The sequence below is a fragment of the Rattus norvegicus genome, chromosome 16 (assembly GCF_036323735.1).
Source record: "Rattus norvegicus strain BN/NHsdMcwi chromosome 16, GRCr8, whole genome shotgun sequence".
Lineage (NCBI taxonomy): Eukaryota > Metazoa > Chordata > Mammalia > Rodentia > Muridae > Rattus > Rattus norvegicus.
This window is the reverse complement of record NC_086034.1, coordinates 72877807-72904780: the sequence shown is the minus strand read 5'-3', so window position 1 is coordinate 72904780 and position 26974 is coordinate 72877807. Positions and strand designations below refer to the sequence as shown.

General features: G+C 43.0%; 1 protein-coding gene across 10 annotated transcripts in view; it reads left to right on the top strand.

The window, feature by feature from the left end:
• Positions 1-26974, top strand: part of Kcnu1 (potassium calcium-activated channel subfamily U member 1) — an 87525-nt gene that overhangs the window by 27436 nt on the left and 33115 nt on the right. For 6 of the 10 annotated variants that reach the window (XR_005494752.2, XR_005494753.2, XM_063275977.1 and 3 more), the window contains exons 8-18: positions 4236-4436; positions 6658-6749; positions 7696-7806; positions 12011-12116; positions 14436-14518; positions 15738-15807; positions 16174-16326; positions 20013-20125; positions 21202-21270; positions 23457-23546; positions 23668-23765. Coding sequence is in view for 7 of the 10 variants with exons in the window: in XM_063275977.1 (XP_063132047.1) it covers positions 4236-4436; positions 6658-6749; positions 7696-7806; positions 12011-12116; positions 14436-14518; positions 15738-15807; positions 16174-16326; positions 20013-20125; positions 21202-21270; positions 23457-23546; positions 23668-23765 (1186 nt within the window). In the remaining 3 variants the exon portion in view is untranslated. Of the gene's footprint in view, positions 1-4235; positions 4437-6657; positions 6750-7695; positions 7807-12010; positions 12117-14430; positions 14519-15737; positions 15808-16173; positions 16327-20012; positions 20126-21201; positions 21271-23456; positions 23547-23667; positions 23766-26974 lie in introns of those variants that run through there. The other 4 variants (XM_063275978.1, XR_005494755.2, XM_063275979.1 and 1 more) reach the window with 4 other exon arrangements.

The following is a 26974-nucleotide window of genomic DNA, read 5'->3' as shown; positions in this document are numbered from 1 at the left end:
CTACTTATTCAATATAGTTATTGAAGTTCTAGCCAGAGCAATCAGACAACAAAAGGAGGTCAAGGGGATACAGATCGGAAAAGAAGAAGTCAAAATATCACTATTTGCAGATGATATGGTAGTATATTTAAATGATCCCAAAAGTTCCACCAGAGAACTACTAAAGCTGATAAACAACTTCAGCAAAGTGGCTGGGTATAAAATTAACTCAAAGAAATCAGTAGCCTTCCTCTACACAAAAGAGAAATAAGCCGAGAAAGAAATTAGGGAAACGACACCCTTCATAATAGACCCAAATAATATAAAGTACCTCGGTGTGACTTTATCCAAGCAAGTAAAAGATTTGTACAATAAGAACTTCAAGACTCTGAAGAAAGAAATTGAAGAAGACCTCAGAAGATGGAAAGATCTCCCATGCTCATGGATTGGCAGGATTAATATAGTAAAAATGGCCATTTTACCAAAAGCGATCTACAGATTCAATGCAATCCCCATCAAAATACCAATCCAATTCTTCAAAGAGTTAGACAGAACAATTTGCAAATTTATCTGGAATAACAAAAAACCCAGGATAGCTAAAACTATCCTCAACAATAAAAGGACTTCAGGGGGAATCACTATCCCTGAACTCAAGCAGTATTACAGAGCAATAGTGATACAAACTGCATGGTATTGGTACAGAGACAGACAGATAGACCAATGGAACAGAATTGAAGACTCAGAAATGAACCCACACACCTATGGGCACTTGATTTTTGACAAAGGAGCCAAAACCATCAAATGGAAAAAAGATCGCATTTTCAGCAAATGGTGCTGGTTCAACTGGAGGTCAACATGTAGAAGAATGCAGATCGATCCATGCTTATCACCTTGTACAAAGCTTACATCCAAGTGGATCAAGGACGTCCACATCAAACCAGACACACTCAAACTAATAGAAGAAAAACTAGGGCAGCATCTGGAACACATGGGCACTGGAAAAAATTTCCTGAACAAAATACCAATGGCTTATGCTCTAAGATCAAGAATCGACAAATGGGATCTCATAAAACTGCAAAGCTTCTGTAAGGCAAAGGACACTGTGGTTAGGACAAAACGGCAACCAACAGATTGGGAAAAGATCTTTACCAATCCTACAACAGATAGAGGCCTTATATCCAAAATATACAAAGAACTCAAGAAGTTAGACCGCAGGGAGACAAATAACCCTATTAAAAAATGGGGTTCAGAGCTAAACAAAGAATTCACAGCTGCGGAATGCCAAATGGCTGAGAAACACTTAAAGAAATGTTCAACATCTTTAGTCATAAGGGAAATGCACATCAAAACAACACTGAGATTTCACCTCACACCAGTGAGAATGGCTAAGATCAAAAACTCAGGTGACAGCAAATGCTGGCGAGGATGCGGAGAAAGAGGAACACTCCTCCATTGTTGGTGGGATTGCAGACTGGTACAACCATTCTGGAAATCAGTCTTGAGGTTCCTCAGAAAATTGGACATTGATCTGCCTGAGGATACAGCTATACCTCTCTTGGGCATATACCCAAAAGATGCCCCAACATATAAAAAAGACACATGCTCCACTATGTTCATCACAGCCTTATTTATAATAGCCAGAAGCTGGAAAGAACCCAGATGCCCTTCAACAGAGGAATGGATACAGAAAATGTGGTACATCTACACAATGGAATATTACTCAGCTATCAAAAACAATGACTTTATGAAATTCGTAGGTAAATGGTTGGAACTGGAAAATATCATCCTGAGTGAGGTAACCCAATCACAGAAAAACACACATGGTATGCACTCATTGATAAGTGGCTATTAGCCCAAATGCTTGAATTACCCTAGATGCCCAGACCAAATGAAACTCAAGACGGATGATCAAAATGTGAATGCCTCACTCCTTTAAAAGGGGAACAAGAATACCCTTGGCAGGGAATAGAGAGGCAAAGATTAAAACAAACACAGAAGGAACACCCATTCAGAGCCTGCCCCACATGTGGCCCATAGTTATGCAGCCATCCAATTAGACAAGATGGATGAGGCAAAGAAGTGGAGGCCAACAGGAGCCGGATGTAGATCGCTCCTGAGAGAGACAGCCAGAATACAGCAAACACAGAGGCGAATGCCAGCAGCAAACCACTGAACTGAGAATAGGACCCCCGTTGAAGGAATCAGAGAAAGAACTGGAAGAGCTTGAAGGGGCTCGAGACCCCATATATACAACAATGTCAAGCAACCAGAGCTTCCAGGGACTAAGCCACTACCTAAAGACTATACATGGACTGACCCTGGACTCTGACCTCATAGGTAGCAGTGAATATCCTAGTAAGAGCACCAGTGGAAGGGGAAGCCCTGGGTCCTGCTAAGACTGAACCCCCAGTGAACTAGATTGTTGGGGGGAGGGTGGCAATGGGGGGAGGATGGGTAGGGGAGCACCCATAAAGAAGGGGGGGGTTGTTTGCCCGGAAACCGGGAAAGGGAATAACACTCGAAATGTATATAAGAAATACTCAAGTTAATAAAAAAAAAAACAAAAAACAAAAAAAACTGGTGAGGACCCAGAGCTCAGGCTGTCAGGTCGGTTGATTGAGTACTTGCCTAGCATTCACAAAGCTCTGTGTTCAATTCCCAGCACCATATATACATACACATGCACATATACATAACACTTACACACACAACACATACACATAACATACACATAACACATATACATACACATAACACACTAACACATAAACATACACATGCATATAACACACATGCACATGACACATACACATGCACATAACACATGCATATACACATGCAGATACACATGCACCTAATACATACACATGCACACACACATAATACATACACATATACATATACATGGTGTACTCTGTGTAGTGGCACATGTTTGTAATCCTAGTGCTTTGAAGGTAGAGACAGGAGGAGCAAAAATTCAACGTCATCCTTGCCTATGTCGGGAGTTTGGAGTCATCCTGAGCTACATGACACCCTGTGTTGCCAGTGCTCAAGACTTGCACTTAATAAACTCAGCAAATTTAGGAAATGGCTGACGCTTGGCACACCACTTATAAAAAGTGACCAAGTACTGGAGAAGTGACGTTAGCTCTACTCTGCATTCCAGTCCTTTACATTTATTTCTGACTTCTTTATTTTTTAAATTTAATTTAACTTTATTATGATTTCTTTCTTTTTTAATGTACAGTGCTTTACATACATGTATGGCATACATCACATAAGCAGAAGATGGTGTCAGGTCCCCTGGAACTGGAGTTAAAGATAGTTGTGAGCCTCCGTGTTTGTGACCTGCGCCTCTGGAAGAGCAACAAGTGCTCCTAACCACTGAACTCTCCAGCCCCCTCCATTCCTGTTCTCAACTGGAAAGCAGAAATTTAATTTCCTCAGATAATTATCAATATTTAGTCGTCTCTGTTAATAGAAATGGAAATACATAAGCTATTTTGTCCATAAAGAGGGACAAAAGGCAGTTAAATATAAATCTGTGTTATAAATTTGCATGTTTAAATAGATACATTACATATAAATCTATATTAAATATAAATATGTACCTGTAAATTATGTATTAGTATGAGGATACAAACAGAAGTTTGTGCGTATGTAATCACTTTTCTTGTTGTCATGGTGAAATAGTTGACAAAGTCCATGTAAGGAAGGTTTGTCTTGGCTCCTATTTAAGGATATGGTCCGATGGTGAGGACGCCATGAAGAGTGAGGCAGCAGGGTTGTATTGCCCTCAGTAAGGACGCTACAAGACATGAGTGCTTGTGCTTCGCTTGGCTTCTCCTTTTATTCTGTGTGGGATTCTGTCCCACAAGATGGTACCATCACCTTGTTCAAATCCATTTGGAAAGTTTATTGGTCCTTAGACGCCAAGGTCATGTGCTTGCGCTCACTTCCACACTAGCTTTTCCTGTCTTCTGAAAATGGAGGGCGGTTGCTGGCTCCAGGATATAGTTCTAGGGCCTTCAGAGCAGCAGGAAGCACCCGCTCTGTAGGGTTTTCCAAATCTGGGTGCATGCTCCACGCCTCCAGCAGAGGTCAATGCTAATCAAGATAGTGGGAATGTGGCGTTCTGGTCCCCACTGGAAATCCTAGAGCTCTCTCAGCAGCCCCAGTCATTTGCTCTTGCCTTCGGATTGAATCGGGGGACATTGATGCACTGTTTGCCTTCTTCCCTTGTCTTCTATTCACAGACCTTTCCCTTGCCATCTCTCTTTGGACAGGTAGAAAATTCTGGTGACCCCTGGCTCAATGGTAGAAACTCGCAGACGATGTCATACTTCGAGTCCATTTATCTGGTGACGGCAACAATGTCAACTGTTGGCTTTGGGGATGTGGTGGCCAAGACTTCCCTGGGACGGATTTTCATCGTCTTCTTCACCCTTGGAAGTTTGGTGAGGAATATTTTTTTATTATCTCTTAAGTACTAAAACAAAACGAAGCATTCAGTTAAAATGGTGAGGAAACAAAAGATTGGATAGTGAATCCTGCTTTATTCAGTGCATGTGAAAGTGAAAAGACGCACAGACCACATAGTTTCCAAATCATACGCCCTGGAACCTGGAACGCACTTGCTTAGTTCCCAGGAAAGAAGGGAGAAAGATTCGACATTTAATCAAATAAGCCCATCTTCCTCCATATTTGCCCGTCAGACCAAAACCTTCTCCTGGAGAGGAGGAATGTTTGAGATGTGCTTCTGTGCCATCACACATCTCAAAGGAGGAACCAGCAATTAGTTCCCGGTAAGCGACAGATTAGTCAGTGTTTACCCGTGACTCTAGAGAGTTTCAAAGGCAAAGGAAACTTTGCTTCTCATTTTGATCTCTTAAAAACCGTGAGTGTTTTCCCATGACTGGTTACCTTCAGACATGTCAGTCATCACCTTAGTCCCCTCAGTGTCATATGAGAGGGATTTTCGTGTCTTTGTTTGTTTGCCTTTTTTCCAGATAAGGGTTCTCTGTGTATCCCTAGCCATTTTGGAATTCGTAGATCTGCCTGCCTCTGCCTCCCAATTGCTGGGATGTACATCACCATGCCCGGCTACCAGGTTTTTGTTTTGTTTTCTGTTTTGTTTTTTTTTTTAAATTACAGTCTAAGCAGTGTGAAGTAATAATAAAAAATAAGCTAGAAACCATCAAGTGTAAATTTCACTTTTATTCTCTCAGCTGACGGGATGAGGTGCGAACCACGCCCACTCTGCTTTCTGAGTGCTAAGTGCTTCTGTCTCTGTTCTACCTCTCCCTAGGCCTAGGGCTGGAAGCATCTATCTCCGTATAGTCTTAATTTTCCAAGACAACCGAGTCAGCCTGGCTTCTCTCAGCTTCTCCCTGAATTGCTTGGCTTGGCCTTCTACTAACTGTGGCAATCCGCTCTGATCTTCCGGCTCCTTCCCGTTCTCTGACTCATTCTGTCTTCACCTGTGTCTAGTTTGTTCTCTCTGGAAGCTTTCTCAGTAGGACAACTGTCCAGTAAAACTGCCACTGACACACCACATACCACACATCTCTCCGTGTGCTGCTTGAAAGTAGCCTCTCCTTCCTGTGCCGTTCTCGTGAGAGTTGGGCGTATCCTATCTCTGACTCATTCCGTCGAATCTTTCTCTGATTCGTCATTTTGTCTGCCCCTCAGATAGATGACACCTTCAAACGTGGCTGCTTCCTTCTACAAACCAGCCTTACCTTCACTGTTAGGGATTAAAGGCGTGTGCTAAGGGCAGGCATGTATCATACTGTAATCTACGGCATGTCTGCATTCCAGCCAGATCACATAGACCTGGAAGGTCTTTGGATGTGGTCCCTTGTCATAGCAGTCACGTTGCTGGGTTCCTCTACAATCAAGGGACAAATTCATAGAATGGTTGGCTAATATTTACGTTTATAATTTTGAAAGCCGAACTTCATTTTGTTAATTGTAATCAAAATTCTAACTCTTTTTTTTTCTTTTTTCTTTTTTTCGGAGCTGGGGACTAAACCCAGGGCCTTGCGCTTGCTAGGCAAGTGCTCTACCACTGAGCTAAATCCCCAACCCCCAAAATCCTAACTCTTAAAGAACTCAGAAGTGCATGATCTCTTTTTTTTTTCTTGCATGCACTGTTCACTGTTGTATCCTTCCGGCAAATCAGTGGTTCTCAACCTGTGAGACAAAACAAAACCCCTTTGTCAAACCCCTATCTCCAAAATATTTATTTATTTTTTAAATATTTATTTTATGTATGTGAGTACACTGTAGCTGTCTTCAGACACACCAGAAGAGGGCATCGGATCCCATTACAGATGGTTGTGAGCCACTATATGGTTGTTGGGAATTGAACTCAGGACCCCTGGAAGAGCAGCCAGTGCTCTTAACTGCTGAGTCATCTCTCCAGCCCTCCAAAATATTTATATTATGGTTCATAACAGTAGCAAAATTACAGCTTTGAAGTAGCCACAAAAATAATTTTATGTCGGGGGTCAACATGTATTAAAGGGTCGCAGCATTAGGGTGGTTGAAGACCACAGTGCTAGATGTAAGACAAGTATGTGTCCTTGCCTTTTTCTTGGCAGTCTTATATTTTGGGGAGTATCTTTCAAAAGAACGAGCCCTGAGGGATTTTGTCTTTTTACTTATTTATTTTAGATACTATTTGCAAACTACATTCCAGAAATGGTGGAGCTTTTTTCTACCAGGAAGAAATACAACAAGCCCTACGAAGCAGTCAAGGGAAAGAAGTAAGCGGCTTCTCTGGTATAATTCCTACCGTTTAACCCTTTTGACCACAGGTCTCACTCTACACACACACACACACTGCCTGCCGTGGTTACAGACCTGAGGGAATGAACGCGTTGCCAAGGGGCTTCCTTTACTGAAGAGAACAGGGTTAGAAAGAGCACCATATGAACAGGATGCTCACTACTTGAGTCAAGCCATCACAGATCTGTTCATATGATTATTTAATCAGCGTATGATAACTTAAATAAGAGAAAGGAGAGGAAGAGGGGGGAGGGGGAGAGAGAGAGAGAGAGAGAGAAATAGTGTGAATGAAGAGTTTTGCAAGCACCAGAGATAGTAAATTTATCATAAGAGATAAATAATTATGACAATTTTAACAATAACAGCAGCTTTTCTAGAAATCTTTGTGTGGTGCAAAGATCATAAGGTTTGGAGGCATGCACTTTTTCTGATGCGGCAAAAAACTATATATAAAACCAAATGCTTCCTTCGATCTTTGGAGTCCTTTGTGTTTGTGTTGTGAAAATCCAAAGGAGGCATAGACACAACTTATTTAAAACAAGTTTAAGCTAATTGCCCTTCTCTAAGTCTGATGGGAAGATACAGTCAGATCGCTCAGATTCTGGGGGGTCCAGCCAGCCTCAGATAGAAAATATTTAAAAACAATTTACACAAATACTGAACTCGTATAGACTTTTCCCAGTCATTCCAGGAACAAACACGGTGTGACAACTCGTCCACATAACATTTGCATTGAATTACATTTTACAAGTTATCTGGAGATGCCTTCAAGCAGGCCGGGAGGGTGTGTGTAGGTTACATGCAAGCTTGTGCCATTTTAATTGAGGACATTGAACATCTGTAGATTTTGTTATTCCAGGGGTTCTTGGAGTCCATGCCCTCAGATGCCAAGGGTGATCTGCTTTTCCCATTCTTGCTGCCTAGGTTCATCGTGGTCTGTGGAAACATCACAATTGACAGTGTGACTGCTTTCCTAAGGAATTTTCTCCACCGGAAGGCAGGAGAAATCAATATCGAGATCGTGTTCCTTGGAGAGTAAGTGTGTCAGCATTGCTCAGTGGTCTAAATTAATAGTTGAAATAAGTACATTTTCTTGGTAAGATATTTCAAATACCTTTTTGAGAACTGTTTCTCAGAAACAACTGTGATTGCGACCACACGAAGCCAATCACGGAGATTATTCTTCTTAAGGTATTTCTTGGTAAGATATTTCAAATACCTTTTTGAGAACTGTTTCTCAGAAACAACTGTGATTGTGACCACACGAAGCCAATCACGGAGATTATTCTTCTTAAGGTATTTCTTGGTAAGATATTTCAAATACCTTTTTGAGAACTGTTTCTCAGAAACAACTGTGATTGCGACCACACGAAGCCAATCACGGAGATTATTGAAATAAGTACATTTTCAATGGACAGGGATTACACTTATTATGTGTGTGTGTGTGTGTGTGTGTGTGTGTGTGTGTGTGTGTGTGTGTGTTAGGAAACAGTAGTAAACAAAATACAATCACTTCTTACTCCAGTAAGATGATCAAGTGTAGAAAAAGAAAAGTAACTTCACATCCAGGCCCAACAGTGCATATATTTTAGAATCTATCTTTCCAGATGCTTTTCTGCATATCTACTTGCATTATTTAAGTGACTCCGTTATTTGACACTAGGTACTAGGGAAGCTAGCTAGTAGGGATGAAGCTTCCAGGTCAGCATGAGCTTGACTTCTCCATGTTTTCTGACTCAAGCATGTGGTGACTTCAGCAATAGGATCTTACCTCCAGGTTCTGGAGGGCGACCGCGGACAATGGTCTTAGCCTGTATAGTTTTGGAAGTCTGTGGGACCCTTCTACGACTCAATGAGAGGTAGTTTACACTGGTACGTCAGTGTTTTATCACCGTAGCTCGATCGATCGTGTAACTTGAAACCAGGCGTAGTGGAACTTCTGACATTGTTATTTTTGTTCACAGATGCCTTGGCTATCCAGAGTCTTTTGTGTTTCCATAAGAAATCTAAGATTCCGGGGTTGGGGATTTAGCTCAGTGGTAGAGCGCTTGCCTAGCAAGTAAGATTTCTTTTTTTCCCTCCTGTGACTGAAGCTGGAATTCTGAACTAGATTATATTGAATTGGTAAATTGCTGTCGGTGGGATAGCTATTCTCTTTATTTGTTTGTTTGTTGTTTGATTGGTTGGTTGGTTGGTTTATCGAGACAAGGTGTCTCTGTGTAGCCCTGGCTGTCCGGGAATTTACTATATACTCCAGGCTGGCCTTGAACTCACAGAGATATACCTGCCTTTGTTTCCCAAATGCTAAGATTAAAGTTATGCACTACCACACCAGGCCTGGGAAATATGGGATATTCCAACCTTGTTTGTTGGTTCGGTTTCTATTTGTTTGTTTGTTTTGTTATTGTTGTTGTTACTTTGTTGTTTTTGTTTTGATTCCTTTTGAGGCTATTTTGAAATGGGTTGTTTCTCTGATTTATTTTTTAGTATATCTGTCATGGAGACTTATGGGGTCTTTTTTTTTTTTTATGTGAGTCCTCTGTCCTGCCACACTGCTTAAAAAGTTCATCAGTTCTAGGTGTTTTTGTTTTTTGTTTTTCGGTGGGGTCCAAGATCTTTTACATGTGTTATATCATCTGCACACAGGATTCTTTGACCTCTTTTCCTGTTTGTATTCTCTTCACTTCCTCTCCTCCTCTCCTCGCTTACTGCTCTAGGAAGACTTCAGATAGGAATGGGAAGAGTGTGCATTCACGCCTGCTTGAACGGTAAAGCTCTGGACACCTCTTTAATTAGCGTGATGCTGACTGCCTTAGTTAGGGTTTTACTGCTATGAACAGATTCCATGACCAACTCAACTCTTATACTGGACACCATTCGATTGGGACTGGCTTTACAGGTTCAGAGGTTCAGTCCAGTGTCATCAAGTCTGGAGCATGGCAGCACCCAGGCAAATATGATGCAAGAGGAGCTGACAGTTCCACATCTTTTTTTTTTTTTTTCTTTTTTTTTTCGGAGCTGGGGACCGAACCCAGGCCTCTACCACTGAGCTAAATCCCCAACCCCGACAGTTCCACATCTTGTTCGGAAGGCAGCTAGGAGAAAACTAACTTCCAGGTAGTCAGGAGGAGGGTCTTAAAGCCCACGCCCACAGTGACACACTTCCTCCAATAAGGCCACACCTACTCCAACAAGGCCACACCTATTCCAACAGGCCACACCTCCAGATAGTGACCTAAGTGAATACAAACCATCACACTGACTGTAGGACGGTTGGGTCTAGCCTTTATCATATAGAGGTGGCCTCATCCAAAATCTCCCCAGGATTTCTATCATGAAAGGATATTGGGTTTTGTCCAATTTTATGATTTCTGTAATTGAGTCAATTGATGTACTGAATTAATCTTATCAACTCCCACATGTTGAATGGTGCATGATCTCCTTTGATGTATTCTTAAATTCTGTTTGCAAGCACTTTATGAAGAAATTTTGATTCTCATATCTCCAGGAAATAGATTTCATTGTTGTATCCTTCTGTGATTTTGCTGTCAGTGTAACACTGGCTTCATAAAAAGAAATTTGGAAATCAATTTTCTATTTCTTGGAATAATTCTTGAAGGGTTAGATTTATACTCTTCTTTCTTTTTTTAAAAGATTTATTAATTTATTAAGTACACTGTAGCTATCTTCAGACACACCAGAAGAGGACATCAGACCTCATTATGGATGGTTGTGAGCCACCATGTGGTTGCTGGGATTTGAACTCAGGACCTCAGGAAGAGCAGTCAGTGCTCTTAGCCGCTGAGCCACCGCTCCAGCCCTTACACTCAAAGTGTAATTGAGTGTTGTAGTCAACTTTAATTCATCCTGCCCCCCCCCATTTTTAACTAAGGGATTTAAAATTAATGATTCAGTCTCATTTTTTGTTTATGTTGTTCATTTCACCTTGACTTTCACTTTATTAGTGAAATTTATCAATGCAATTGGTAGGGGCAAAGCAGTGATATGAGTACAATTTTGATGTAACATTTTATGTTAGTTTCATTGCAATTACTGAGACCTTGAAGAATTTCAGAAAACAGCTCTGTTCTGACCTGGTTATTTCCTCCAGCTTGGTGTCCAGGAGCTGACTCAGCTCCAGACTGATCGTCCCTGAGTCATGGCCATCAATGATCAATGACCCAGGGCCATTACTGACTAAAGTGGCTCCTTCTGAGGAATAAAGTATGATTCCCAGGAAATTAAAAATTTTCATTTCCAAGGTTTTTGGACCTCTCAATTTTAGTAGGTCATATCAATTTAGAATTTATGCATTTCTTTTAAACTTTCCAGTTTAGTGGAATATGTATTTTAAAGTGATGAAATCCTAAATTTCCTTGGCATCTCGGTTGTATTTTCTCCTAATTCCTGTTTTATTAATTTGATCTTTTCTTTGTTTTAGATATTTTGGCTAATGGCTTGTTGATTTGGCTTATCTTTTTAAAAACAAGCCCAACCCTTCATTTCATAGATTGTTTGCAGCTTTTTTGTTTCAATTTCGTTAATTTATGTCCTAATCTTTTTTTTTTCACTTTTTTTTTTTTTTTTTTTTTGGTTCTTTTTTTCGGAGCTGGGGACCGAAGCCAGGGCCTTGCGCTTCCTAGGCAAGGGCTCTACCACTGAGCTAAATCCCCAACTCCCCTGTCCTAATCTTTTTTAAAAAATAATTTTATTTACGTGTGTGTGTGTGTGTGTGTGTGTGTGTGTGTGTGTGTGTGTGTGTATGGATAGGTACCCTTGAGTGTTGGTGTGCCTGGGGAAGCCAGAGTGCGGTATTGGCTCCCCTGGGGCTGGGATTTGCAGATTGTCGTGAGCCACTTATGTAGGTCATAGAACCCAAATCAGGTCTTCACGGAGGGCAAGTTGGTGCTCTTAACTACTGTGCCATCTCTCCAGCCCCACAATGCTGTATCGGAGCAAGGGACTTGATCTCGCTATTGAGAGATTCATTTTTGCATGGCATTGTTTCTTTCGTGGGCTTGGGTTCTGTGTCACTGTGATTGCTCAGGCCTGATCTACACACCCATCTGTGGATTGACTGGGTTGGCTGTGTCTACCTCCTCTACCCACATGGGCTCGTAACCGAACACAGACGTCTCCTGATGGACCCGGGGCTTTAGAATGTACTGAGTCGGCGAACGACTGCCAAGCGAGGCCTACGTCCGGGTTTCCGCCTTTACCACTGAACTGTTTTGTCCAGGGCTCCTCCTTCCGTGGAACTAGAAACCTTGCTCAAGTGCCACACATCCTGCACCACCTTTGTATGTGGCACCGCGCTGAAGTTCGAGGATCTGAAGAGAGTTGCAGTAAGGTCTAACTCTCTCTCTCTCTCTCTCTCTCTCTCTCTCTCTCTCTCTCTCTCTCATATCTGTCTGACTCTCTATCTCCCTCAAATCCAACTAGTGCTTCCCAAATACATATGGGCATGAAACCCCTGACTGGAGTAGGGTCAACCTCCAGGAACCACACCCCTAAGAAAAACTGACTCCCTCCCCTAGTAGCCATTAACTGACAAACGCTTCTCAGCTGTTGGCTTACATGCTCCTCCACAATCCATGCTCATCTTGGGTAGGTCTTATGCGAGCAAGAAAGGTTACCATGAGTCCACAGGGGCAACAGCCTTGTCATGTCCAGAAGCTACTTTCTGTACATCTCCATTACGTCATGCCTGCTGATAAGTGGTACGACCTTCGTCAGCAACTGCCAGGACACTCCTCCATCCACCGTAAGGACAACAATGGCAGAACTGGGACTGTACCTGTCTATAGTGAAGAGTCATACAGCATCTGGGTTCTGAATCTTAAGGTACAAGGAAATTATTGAAATAACTCCCATAGTCCCAGAACTCCTCAACCTTTGGTTCTAAGAATCTTTCCCCTACACACCTCAGCTATGTTCCCTGAAGCTTGGAGTGAAAGGATGGGATACAGATGTCCACTTGGTGGCTAGTAATCCGACAGACGCTATGATCAGTTGTTTGTGTCTGTTTTGATTGCCATCCACCACATAAAGATGAGAAGCTGCACTTAACTATGGGCATAGAAATAATGCCTTTAGAAGGTGACTTGATAGTCTGTCCATTTAGCAAAAGTAGCAGATTCTTCCCGAGTGCCTACGAGCTTCCAACCACGGGATTGGGTTCACAGTACCAGGCATGCATTTCTTTCTATTCCCAAGCCTTAAATCTAATCACTCATAGCATTCGTACATTACATCCATGGGCATAGTTTGCTAGACCAGTAGCTTGCAAGGCTCACAGCTCGGTAAGACTTTTCTGCGGATGACTCCCCACCCTCCCCCCAGCAGCCTGAGTAGCTAAATATGGCCTTTACCATAGGCCCACTGGCTCGAATTCCCTCCTTAAATATCGGTTTTCTGTTGATAAGATAAACATGAAGACAGCAGAAATCACATCAAGGCCAAGGCTATGAAAAATGAACGAGGGCCAAGCGACTAGTAATGTTTGATGTTCGACCAAAACTGGCTTCCTGGTTTCTAAGTAACTAACCTGAATAATCCAGTTCAAAGCAAAGCACTACAGCGACGGTTCTCAACCGGGGGCTTGCGTCCCCTTTTTTGGGGGGGGTCTAAGGACCTTTTTACAGGGATCACCGAAGACCATGGGGAAAACACAGATAATTCATGACACCATTCACAGGGTAGCAAAATTACAGCTATGAACTAGCAATGAAAATAACTTTATGGGTGGAGGTCACCACGACAGGAGGAACTATAGGATAGGGTCACAGCATCAGGGAGGCTGAGAACCGCTGGTCTACAGAGCTGATGTGAAGAATAAGCAGAAAAATGACAAAGCTGGGCACGATCTCTCTCTGCTTATAATTTGATATTATGGCAATTATTCCAATAATTTCCTTGCACTTTAAGGTTCAGAACCAAGGTCTGGAGAGATGGCTCAGTGGTTTAGAGCACTGACTGCTCTTCCAGAGGTCCCGAGTTCAATTCCCAACAACCACATGGTGGCTCACAACCATCTATAATGAGATCCGATGCCCTCTTCTGGTGTGTCTGAAGACAGCCGCAGTGTTCTTATATAAATAAAGTAAATAAATATATATTTTAAAAAAAGACTGTCAGGGGTTGGGGATTTAGCTCAGTGGTAGAGCACTTGCCTAGCAAGCGCAAGGCCCTGGGTTCAGTCCTCAGCTCCAGAAAAAAAAAAAAAAAAAAAAGATTCAGAACCCAGATGCTGTATGCCTCTTCACTATAGACAGGTACATTCCCAGTTCTGCCATTGTTGTCCTTACGGTGGATGGAGGAGTGTCCTGGCAGTTGCTGACAAAGGTCGTATCGCTCATCAGCAGGCATGACGTAATGGAGATGTCCAGTAGAGGAAAGTGCCACTTTAAACTTCACCCCTTGCAAGGCAACTGTCCATTTCTCTAAGAGTGAGTGCCGGTGCCCTGGGGTCCATCAGCCCCAGCCCTCGGAGCACTTGCAGGACTGTGGTCTTGATATGGAGATGTTTGGTTCCTAACCCCTTCCTGCCAGTGCTCTTTTGCATGGCGGGCGGTTTGATGCAACCGTAGAGAGGCCCCAGAAGGGAACCCTGGAGTATTCCCCCTGTAATTAACCTGACGGCTGCTGTTTAATCTGAAGAATAGGTGGAGAACGCAGAAGCCTGCCTGATCCTAGCCAACCCATTCTGCAGTGACTTGCACGACGAGGATAACTCGAACATCATGAGGTAGGAAGCTGGCCTCGCTCTGCTTTGCTTGCTCGTTTTGGAGACTCTGACGACAGGGTTTCCCTCTAAACACCAAGGACTAAATGAGGGGAGATGATATTTCCAGCTCGGCAGATTCAGCACATGCCAGATTGCTGCCTGTTCCCCACCCCCATGCGCCCCAAAACAAAGAATGCGAGGGGCAGTGAAAGCAAGAGCATCCCAATTGCTCATGGCATTCTCCCTGTTTTCCCCTGATGCTTCTTATAGATAAGAGCTATACGCATTTAAAAGCAAACATACCAACACTCTCTGCTCCCCTTTATTGTGGTAAGGCTCAAGTCCAGGGCTCTCCCAACGGAGCTACATTCCCTGACAGTATTTAGATAGTACTGTTTTAGTCAGACCCTCTTCAGTTGAAAGACAAAGATGGCGTCGGCGAATCCTACCCGAATTCTTTATTTACTGGAGTTTCTCTTTGGTAGGTCTAGGGAAAGATTGTGCTGGTCGAGTGCGACCTTGGCTTTACCTATTTTGTATTCTGTGAGCAGGAACTTTTCTTGTGGTGACAGCAGCTCAAAGGGTGATTTTGGTGGCTCTGCTCCTAGAGCGAAACCAGTATGTGCAGTTAAAGATGACTCCGTACGGGGTAAGAAACAGCTGAGGAGTTACACCACACACGCCACAGGACAGGAGATGTATTTTAGGCTCTTAACCTATTGACTGAGGAAACTGGATAAGACATCCCATTAGCCACTTCAAACTAAGGCATATGAAACTATTTATTTCTTCCTTGTCGGTGGATTCCAGTTTTCTTTCCATTGATTCCGTTGTTTGGTTAAGCCGTTTGCTTTTCTGTGCATGATATCATAAAATGCTTTTCAGAAGACAATGCAGTGGGGTAGGGGGTGGCTCAGCAGTTAAGAGCATTCCCTGCTCCTTCACGAGACTCAGGTTCAGTTCCCAAAACTCCGGGGACTCTGACACCTTCTTCTGGCCTTGCGGAACACATACTATGTTTGATCGGAACACAATATACACAAAATAAAAACAAACAAATTAAGAAACCTGTCTACTAGATAGACTGGAGAAAAAAAAAGCTAACAGTTTTGTAATGTGCTGCGTTCCCGCCACACATCTTGACAGATAAATTCAACTCTGAATTGGATTATATTTCAGAGCCAATAAGACACTTGGCTATTGAGCATATCTATGGTTTTTTGGTTTTTTTTTTTAATAGGGTGCTCTCGATCAAGAACTATTATCCACAGACCAGAGTCATCATTCAGATGCTTCAGTCCCAAAACAAGGTACCATGGCAGTTCATACATTTGGTTGTTTCATCTTTAAACCTCTTCATGGATCTACAAGTAAAAAAAAAAAAAATTCAGCAAGAGATGAAGTGTGGAGTCACTTTAAGATGGCGGATCCTTTAGGGACAGGAAATAGGGACAAAATTAGAGAGTTCAGCCATTAGACTTGATTTTTACAACTCCAGCTTTGTTCGTTTGTTTCAAAAGTGATGCACCGGAGGCTGGCTGACCATTCTCAAATGCTGACATGCATTGGTACTACCCAGAAGTGAAGAGTAAATGAATTAAAGTGTCTGCCTGGAAGAGGGGGTTCTTGTGTTGTCTGCATTCTCAATGCCTGACTTGGTTTCTACCACGCAACAGGTTTTCCTGTCAAGAATCCCCAACTGGAACTGGAGTGCCGGAGACAATATCATCTGCTTTGCAGAATTAAAACTTGGATTTATCGCCCAAGGCTGCTTGGTGCCAGGGCTGTGCACCTTTCTTACGACTCTGTTTATCGAACAAAACCAAAAGGTAACTAACTTGACGAACTGATATTGACTCTTAGAGTTACTCCATGCCCCCCATAATGGGATTCAAAAGAGAGGGAAAAAAAAAAAAACCAGAGAATGAAGGAAGTCTCCAAGAAATGGGATTTGCCTTTTGGAAGGGAAGGATTGACAGGTCATGATTCAAGTTCCAGGCGCATCCCTAGGCTCAAAGAAGTCATCGTTAACAGATCTGTAGCAAAGAAGGGAGACTAACTCCACCTTCCACCCCAGAATGCTGTAATAAAAATATTGTCATAAATTCAGAAGTACTTTGGGTTGAGAGTAGAAATGTAAATAGTTTTAGTCTTAACAGAAATAATGTTTAAATATAAATAAACAAATTAGTATAATAGTGCTTCTATTAATCAAATAGAAATAGTATACATAAAAACTAAAATCTAATGAATTTAAAGGTTACTTTAGGGGAAATCCATTCAGTAACAGGAATAGTGGTCATCAATCAAATGTTTATCGTGTCTCCCGTTGCCCTCAGTGGTGTTTCCAGGGGGTGGGTGGAAAAGCTAACTAACCTGGTAAGTTAGTAAGTTGGTGAATAGCACCCCAGGAGTCATCTGGTTCACAGACTGTCCCTGATGTTGGGTATCTACCCAGCACTTCCTACCTTAAACCTTCGATCCTTGGACTGGGATAAGACAAGGGGCCCATGGGGCCTGCTTTTTGTAACCCCATGGTGGCCCTCAAGGATGTTTTCCATGAATGTCCCTGGGGTAGGTGGCAGGGTCTGTCACTACTGCAGAACTTTTCATTCTCCTTCCACATTTGCTACTTTGTATGCTTATTTCCTTCTTGGCCTCGCTGGACTCCCTTTCCTTCATTTAATATAGATTTTTATATCTTATCTTCCCTGGTGCTGTTTAGGAAAAGCAAGAGCGTAGGAAGATGCTCAGATTGGCAGACCTTTCACTCCTGCAGAAACACGATTTTTCAGTAATTCTTCCTGAAAATAAGATGTGATGTAGAGATAAAAAGAAAGGGAGCACCAGGCAGAAGGGAGGGGGCCTGGATGCTTCTGTGATGAACTTAGCTTCACTTTGTGGTGACTGTATGGCCTAGATGCCTTGTGCCGTGTGCAGAGCAAGTGGCAGCCTTCCATGTCCTCCTCCATTATTGTGACTTCAACAGCCGTGACTGGGAAAAACAAATGCAATGAGAATCCTACAGGAAGACGGTGTTTCTTTTGTGGCAGTACAGATGTAAAACCCATTCTACTCCTGTATTTCTTTGCAATTTGACGTGGGCTTGTTAATCCCTATTAAACACGATCCCATGCCAGTGTGCACCAAGAAGTGACTTTGCGAACGTAGGAGGTATTTGTGGTCTCCATATTTTTAAAAGATGAAATCTGAAACTGCCTTTTAGGAACCCTGAACTGGGTAGAACCAGGGCAGGACTTGCCAGCCCTTTAAGGGGTACATTTGGTTTTATAACAAACTTTGGCTCACAAAGTCATAAAATGGCCAGTGTGCAGAGCCACATATTTCTAATTAGGCACTTGCTTCCCCTGACCCCATTTCTCTATCTGCAGAATGAAAATCATTTTTCCCAGAACCAGGTTTCTCTAGGCGTTGCATGAACATGTGTAAAACACCTAAGTGCTCATATTAGAGGGTCTTGGATCAGTGCCACATGTTTTAATTATATTAATTTTATTATAAGATGTTGTAGACTGAAGAACACTCCTGTTGTTTCTACGCCCAGAGGATTACTTACATCAGTATAGTTTAAATTTATCCTGGCTTGATAATGTGGGACTCCAGACTGTTCTGTCCTAACACATTTTGTCCTCTAGCTGCCCTTTCTGAGCTTTAAGCTCCACCAACATAGTTCTCCTTCTCATGCCCGAGTAACTCAGACTAGAAACCCTAGCCCAGCTACTTCAGTAGATGAGGCATCAATGGCCTGCCCTCCTTGAGACAGAAGCTATTGGAGAGACTGGGAAAGAACAGGAGATTCACTCGGATCCACTCGGATCTCAGGATGGAGGCAAGGAATAGGAAAAGGTACCAAGTGATCAGGAACAGGTGACCGGTTTTAGCAGAGCGATTTTCAAACCACGAGGTAACCATTGAGGAGAATGTCTGAGTTCACCATTTCCCTCCATAGCAAGAGTGGCTCTGGAGAATCCAGAGGTTTCTGCCTTCATCTATGGTTCTGACTTACGTCATACTCTGTGGAGACAGTGCTGTAGGGCTCACCTGGCAGCAAGCAGGGAGATGAACACAAAATTCCGAGAGAGGTTTCCAGCAACCTGCCCCAGGCAGCCTTCAGCTTCATTAAGATCATTCTAGAGCCTAAGGTATAGCTTAGGGGCAGGGCGATGCCGGTGCGAGGTCCTGGGTGCCATTGTAACACTGCAGAAAAGCCATACACTGTCTCTTCTTTCTCTGGACACCCTCGGCTGGCCTTGGTTTCCATGTTATTATCAACCCTGATTGGTCAATACCATCTTGCATTTTTCTAAATCTGTGAAGGGTTCTCTTAGTAGAAGCCACAGCTATTTTTTTCCTTTGCTGTATATAATTTTTCAGTAGAAAATAATTTAATAATCAGTTAATCAAAGTCAATCTTAAGCTGTCATATCCACAGAGTGACCACTTAAGATTCCATATTGTCCCTCCAAAATACTGTTAATATCTCAAAAACAAAACACGCGCGCGCTCACACACACGCACGCACGCACGCACGCACGCACGCACGCACGTACAGGCAAAACAATAAGGCTATGTGCTAAAGTTAGCAGTGGACCAGAGAAAATAATTCTAAGTCAACATGAAAACTTGGATGTCGTTAACTTAAAAATATAGCTCTTACCTCAAAGGCAATGAGAGATAGTTTATTCTAGAGCCACATTCGAGTGACTAGGGCCTGGGAAGACAGATTTCGGTTATCCCAAATATTAGGTTCCTGTACGGAAGTAGTTTTATGGACTTTTCATAGGAACAGAACAGGGAAAGTCATAAATCAAGACATTGGCAGTGCTGGAGAGATGGCTCGGTGGTTAAGAGCACGGGCTGCTTTTCCAAAGGACCCGGGGTTCAATTCCCAGCACATGGTGGTTCATGACTGTAATTCCAGTTCCAGGGGCTCTGATACCCTCACACAGACATACATGGAGGCAGTCTACTAACGTGCATTAAATAAATAAATTTATTTAAATAAATAAATAGCTGATAGCTTGCTGTGCCCTTCAATTGGCAGAGAATAGGGTTTTATTAAGTTAAGACATCCCAAAGGCTCTTATTCATTTGTCAGGAAGTTAGGTCAGACACAGAGGTAGGTAAGGCCGTGGCTCTTTAGAGCTCCTGTGAGAAACTGTAACTAGGCTCTGGACCTGCAATCTTCCAAAGCTTTCGGCCGGCCCTGCTGTTCTCATTAGCCAATCAGCCGCTGCGGACACAGTTTCTTTCCAGGAATCCTCCTTCACGATACCATCTGGGGAGAAACTAAGAGGCGAGTTGTCTGCATCATTTTGGGTGCCACCGAGAGCAGATGGCTTTCGTTCCTCCTTTAACTTTGCTCCACATGAACACTACCTTGTGTCTCCCCTTTGCGGGCTACATGTGGTAGAAACTGTACTTAGTAGCCTGTGTTATATAATGCCGGCCTCCCTTATTAACATACTCTATGCGGTGTGATTGTGCTTGCTAGGTTTTTCCTAAACATCCTTGGCAAAAACATTTCTTGAATGGCTTGAAGAACAAAATTCTGACACAGCGCCTCTCTAACGACTTCGTTGGGATGACGTTTCCTCAGGTCTCCAGGTATGTTACGTGAAGTCCTGCTCCAGGTATGTTACGTGAAACCCTTCTCCCCATTCTTCATGGAATGCCCTCATCCCACACTGTTGATGGAGAACATTCTAGAGGCAGGCTCCAGTGCAAACTCTGGGGATGTGAGAGCAGTTAAGTCAGTGCCCCTAGAGTAGTGGATCTCAACCTTCCCAAAGCTGCGAGCCTTTAATGCAATCAGTTCCTCGTGTTGTTGTGACCCCTCCCCCACCAAGAAAACACTATTTCATTCCTACTTCATGACTGTAATTTTGCTGCCATTGTGAATTGTAATGGAAATAGCTGTGTTTTCCATGGTCATAGGCGATCATGGTGAAAGGGTCATTCAGCCCCCTGAAGGGTAAAGACCCACAGGTTGAGGACCACTGAAATAGAAGCTTTGAAATGACGCTGTCCTAGACATCAGGTCGTAGCTCTAACACATACTAGATGCTGTCTGTTTGCTAAACATTCAGCTCTTCCCATTTTCCATCTAAAAATCAGGAATTAAGATGCTTATGTGAAATGTGGGGGATGGGAATGTCCTGGAGAAGAAATAGAACCCAGAACCTCGTACTTAAGGCAAGTGCTCTACCACTGAGTAACGTCCCTGGCTCTCACGTAGGAATCTTGATATTTGAGTAATAGACAGAAACATTTAGAATAATAACTGGATCACAAAATTGGAGTCCATTTTGTACTCCCTACAATCAGTGTGCCTGGTTATGAATCGCAGTGTAAATGCCTGATATGTAGGATACTTGATGTGTCACCCCTGTGGAAGGGTCCTTTGACCCCACCCCACCCCCCAGAGGGGTCATGACCCACAGGTTGAGCACTACTCCTGTAGACCCTAGCACCTCATACCACATATGGGACAGTTCTATCTGGTATTCTTGCTAAAATGTAGGCCAGGCGGATTCAAGTTCACATGGAAATCTGTAGTTGAGAGTGACGCCCTCTGCCGAGCCCATGGTTCTCTTCCCGGCATGGAGCTTAAAGGGTGGGTTAGGTTCAGGTAGCCCAGCCTCCTGCTTGTCTCTTCATGAGTGCTCTGTGTTCCTCCCTAGGCTCTGCTTCCTGAAGATGCATCTCATGCTGATAGCCATCCAACACAAGCCCCTCTTCCACAATTGTTGGTACTGACAAAGCTTCTCCTGCTTCAGGGTTTCTCTTTCTGTTGTTGAGGGGAGTTTGACTGTTGTTGATAGAGCAGACAGACGGAGGAGAGAGGGGATTATTATCAGACCACTGGCATTTCCCAAGGATTATAAGTTATGAGGTTATAACTGGATTTGGTAGCACTGACTTATAACCGAAGCTCCCAAAAGCTTGAGGAAGGGAGATCGGTGCGAGGTTACACCCAGCTATAGAGCAAGATCTTATCTCAAAATACAAATGGAAAAAAATAATAAAATAAGTTTGAGTTCTTCAAATAGGACCAGGTATATTATTGAATTGTTTATCGAGTTTTGGTTAGGACCAAGTAGCTATATATTTCTGACAGTATCTTTATAAATAGATATTTACATGTGACCTTGCCAAAAGGCCAAGAATTAAAAAATAGATGTTTAACATGAACTCAGATCTTTCCCTGCCCCCGTAAAAGCCCCTAGACACATTAGACATGTGCTTTTTAATGGTGATATTTAGGGGCCACAAATCCATGTTCTTCTCTTAGAAAGCCAAAACCAATCATACCCCTCATTGATAGTCTCAGTAAATATTCACCAAGGCCCTACATTGCCAAAACAGATCTCTAGGCAGACGTGAGAAGCTTTTGTTTTGGAGCCCATGTCTGTTCACAGGGCTTTTTTCACTCCATGTTTACTGTGAACTGTTCTGACAACAGAAGAAGCCAGTCTTAGGGCTTGACTTCCTTCCAAAGTGAACGGGAGAAAAGTAAATTTGTTTGTGTATTTGTTTTCTTTTTTTTTTTTTTTTTGACATAGACTCGTACGTGGCTGGTCTGAAATTCAATATGTAAACCAGATGGGCCCTGTGCTCAGAGAGATCCACCTGCCTCTGCCTCCTGAGTGCTGGGATTTAAAGACGTGTGCTATCAGGACTGGCAAAAGTAATTTTAAAGAAGGAAAGGAATACATTATCAGAAATGAAAGAATTTAGGGTTAGAAAGATAAGGGTTTCACCATACTGTATGTATCCTTGGGTTGGGGGGAGACCTAAACACAGGGCATTCTGATAAACAGGGAGCAATGTGGGAAACTAGGAGAAATCATGACCAAGGCAACTCTTACAAAGGAAAACATTTAATTGGGTCTGGCTTACAGTTCAGAGTTTTAGTCCATTGTCATCGTGGTGGGAAGCATGGTAATGTGCAGGCAGACAGAACGCTGGAGAAGCTGAGAATTCTACATCCAGATGGCAGAAAGCAAGAGTGACACTCTTCCTCTAACGAGGCCACACACACTCCAACAAGCCACATCTCCTAAAGAGCCAATCCCTATGGGTCTATTTGACCACTTCCACCCAAACTACCACACCAAGGAGTAGAGTATCCCTGCAGCCCAGTGCTTCATCAAGAAAAAACATGGGTAGGGGTTGGGGATTTAGCTCAGTGGTAGAGCGCTTGCCTAGGAAGCGCAAGGCCCTGGGTTCGGTCCCCAGCTCCGGAAAAAAGAAAAAAGAAAAAAAAAAAAAGAAAAAACATGGGTAAAATTTAGGACTTTTTCCAAACACATGAGCTATAAGGAAGGAAGAGAAACATCTGACTCCACCTTGAAAACTACTTATACTGATGTGACAATTTCATCTCTTTTGTCTTACTGTGGTTCTGGGGCTGTAGCATACTGGCCTTGAGCTACATTCCCATCAGAAAATGGTCATCTGGAATATGTTTATATTCCGAGGACCCAATCCTGGGCCTACAGTCAAGACCAGTGCTATACATCTGAGCTACACCCCAGACCTAATTAGATGCAGTTCAGCTCTAAAAGCAGATGGTCCAGGGATGGCTACCACTAGCATTTCCATAATGTATGGTCATGTCCCACTTTGCCATGGTTGCCAAGGCAACAAGGCATCAAACACCTGGGTTAGTCAACCCATTTCAGCCTCAAGACCCAAGGCAAAGGAGGAGCTTCCCTTCTGCTCAGCAGCCAAGCCCTTCCCGAGCTTCTCATCGTAATTTAGTAATGGACAGAGTAAGTGTAGTCAATCACCTTTCCCACCGTGCTCGGCAGTAAAATAGACTTACATCTGTGAATATGGCCACGAGAATCCCTTGTCAATGACAGCACGAAACATCAAAGATTGCTAACAGATATTAGCAGGAAAACGTAGGTCTTTGTTCTTCCATTTCCAGCTCTCTGATACTAAATCCATCATCACAAGTGAGGCTGAATAAGGACACCTTAGGGTTCTTCATCGCAGAATCCTCGAAAGACGTCAAAAGGTACCCACACGGCCATCCGTTCACGAAGGGAGACGCAAGCAGAATGTAACAGGAGATGGACTGCGTAAGCATCGCGCTTTCTCAGTGTTAACCATCGTTCTTCATTTACTCTCGTTCCCAGAGCCCTCTTTTACTGCTCCAACTGTCACAGCGATGTGTGCAATCCTGAGCTGATTGGGAAGTGTGGCTGCAAAAACAGGAGCCGACAGCAACTCGTGGGTAAGTCCATTTTGTAGCTGTCGCCAAGCCCATCTTCTGAGGTCTGCTCAAGGATGGGAAAGAGGCTACTGTCACTGAGAGGATGAGAACCATTGGAACATGACCAAAATAAGGCACACGCTTCCTACTGGGTTTTCAAGACCCGATGAGTGATCTTTTAAAGCTGGAAAACAAAACAAAACAAAACAAAACAAAACCCAGCCCACCGAACGAAGACTTCCTAGTTGCCCACATCAACTCCTTCACAGACCAGAAGGCTGAATTTCAAAGAGACGTAGTAATTGATCACAGAACCAGAGTAACATCATCAAACTCCACCCCAGTCATGCTGACTTCCAGCCCACCGCTCTTTCTCCACAACACACTGGTTTTCCTAACTTCAGCCTAACTATTCAACCGGTATTTGACTGCTAGACCGTGGGCAATTTGAAGTCTATCTGTTTTGTCACAGGGTTGCAGGAGGTAACTCCGGTTGAACTCAGGGACACCTCACCAACACCTCTTTCCACTTTGATGCAGGAAGAGAAAATTTAACCCTGAAAAGTCATAAGTGTGTCCCTTCTACTTAAAAAAAATGAGTCTTTTTGCCAGGTGCGTTCGTAGTCTTGAGATAAAATCCCAGTATCTTAAAACATAAGCTTGCTCCATTCATTATGTGACTTTCCTGGCAAAATATGTTTCAGAGGTTAAACTTCTGTATCTTTACCTCAACCCGATACATCCCCCTTGGTTACCTACACAGTTCTTGAGACACCCTTTCTCAACAAAACAATTATATGTCAAGGAAACTCCATGCACTGGCTAGTTTTATACCAACTTAACTAAACTTGAATCATCCGAGAGGCAGGAATCATCATGGAGAAAAGCCTTCAAAAGATTGCTCTGTAGGCAAGTTTGTGAGGCATTGTCTCAGTTGGTGTGGGAGGGCCCAGCCCACAGAAGGCAGAGCCACTCCTGGTCATGAGTTAAACATGCTAAACCTGAAAGCACAGAGATAAGATATTTTTCCAAAGATGATATATGAAAGAAGTTGTATTTACAATGTAATGAAACAAACTAGGCTCATGTGTAAGTCTTTAGATGTCTTTGTACCTCTTTAAACGAGCTAATTTATCAGATGTACTTTTATTTACATGCGTGTGTCTCTGTGAGTATATGCTATGTCTGTAGGTGCCAGAAGAGGGTATCCTATTCCCTGAGAGCTGGAGTTACAGGTAGTTGTGAGCTCTTTGGTATGGGTGCTAGGAACCGAACATGGATCTTCTGAAGAGCGACGTGGTGGTTTGAATAGGTTTGGCCCCCATAGACTCATGTGTTTGAATGCTTGGCCCATGGGAAGTGACAGAATTAGGAGGCGTTGCCTTGTTGGAGTAAGTGTGGCTTTGTTGGAAGAAGTGTGTTGCCGTGGGGACAGGCTTTGAGGTCGACACTCAAGTTCTGCCCAGGGAGGAACACAGTGTTCTGCTGTCTGCAGATCAAGACGTAGAACTCTCAGCTCCTCTCACACCACGTCTGCCTGCATGCCGCCATGCTTCCTGACTTGACAATAATGGACTAAACCTCTGAACTGTAAGCTAACCCCAACTAAATGTTGTCCTTTAAAAGAATCGCCGGGAGCTGGAGAGATGGCTCAGCGGTTAGGAGCACTGACTGCTCTTCCAGAGGACCTGAGTTCAAATCCCAGAAACCACATGGTGGTTCACAACCATCTGTAATGAGATCTGATGCCCTCTTCTGGTGTGTCTGAAGACAGATACAGTGTACTTATATATAATAAATTAGTAACTCTTTTTTTTTTCTTTTTCTTTTTTCTTTTATTTGGAGCTGGGGACCGAACCCAGGGCCTTGCACTTGCTAGGCAAGCGCTCTACCACTGAGCTAAATCCCCAACCCCAATTAATAAATCTTTTAGAAAATTAAAAAAACAAAAAGAATTGTTATGGTCATGTTGTCTCTTAAACCCTAAGACAAGTGGCCAGTGCACTTAACCGAAGGGCCATCTCTCCAGCCTCCTGATCTCTCTCTTCCCAACAATCATTCCCATCCCCCACTTTATATTGTATCTTATCTTGGCTTGAAAACATAAAAGACCTTGAAAAAAGAACAGCTCAAATTTAGCAGTAAAAAAAAATGTATCTTGAAAACTTGTTTTTAGTGGTCAGAATTTATCTTAAAATGTTTATATATACATACATTCCTACATACACGTACATACATCTTAAAGTAGGCATATATTAACAACAGGGATCAATAACTTTTAGACGATGTATAAATGAAAGGGCCGTGAGTTCTGTTATTTAGATCTGTCTTAGGATGTAAAACAACACATAAAGCAATTATGTTTAAAATCTTCATGAACACATTTACCAGATGGCCAGTAGGCAAAAGGACAGATACAGCCTCAGATGAAATCAATTTATGAACACGTAACAAAAGAAACTCGAAGGATATGTAACCGGGTTCCAGGAAGTCTTCACGGGAGATTCCCAAGCCATGGTGACAGCAGTGGGTATTTTTGGATATCTCAAAAACACACAGTGGCTTTCAGGGTATCCTTGCAGGATACCCTATGGCTCTCTGTAACCACTTGGCAAAGACTCCAGGATTTTCTTAATGTTGGATCTTTCCTGCCTACAAAATCAGGGCCAACCGAATGACCACAGATGCATCAGCTTCCTGTGCTGGCCAGTTGATTTGCAGCACCAGGGCATTCCCATAGCTGGTTAAGTGGTCCTGGCTAAGACCATCTGCTCTTTCAAATGAATTGGCTTTTTATATACTGGAGCCTTTGACGAATGGGACTTTATCTTCTGGGCACTTGCCTGTCATCTCAGTGCAGAGCAGAGGTTTCTCTCCAGCAGTCACAACCTTTCCAGCATGTACCCTGGCTGCAATCTTAAACTTTCTGGAGCTCTTTTGGTTGGTAAAACACTCATCTTTAATATTGTTCTGTTCTACTTTTGCTCTTTCTTACTGGACCTACACTGGAGCACTGAGCAGTAACTGTCACACAGTCTGAGTGCTCTCTCTTCTTGACATTTCTTCTGCCAAACAAATTCATTTACTGCTTTAAAGGCAACCTCTCACAAGTTTGCAGGACACAGGCTGAGAATGCAGCTGGATTCTTTGCCAGAACATCACAGGAACGGCCCTTGTTTTGGTCCCTCATAAAGCCCTCGCTCCCTCTGAAACATGATCCAGGCCTAACT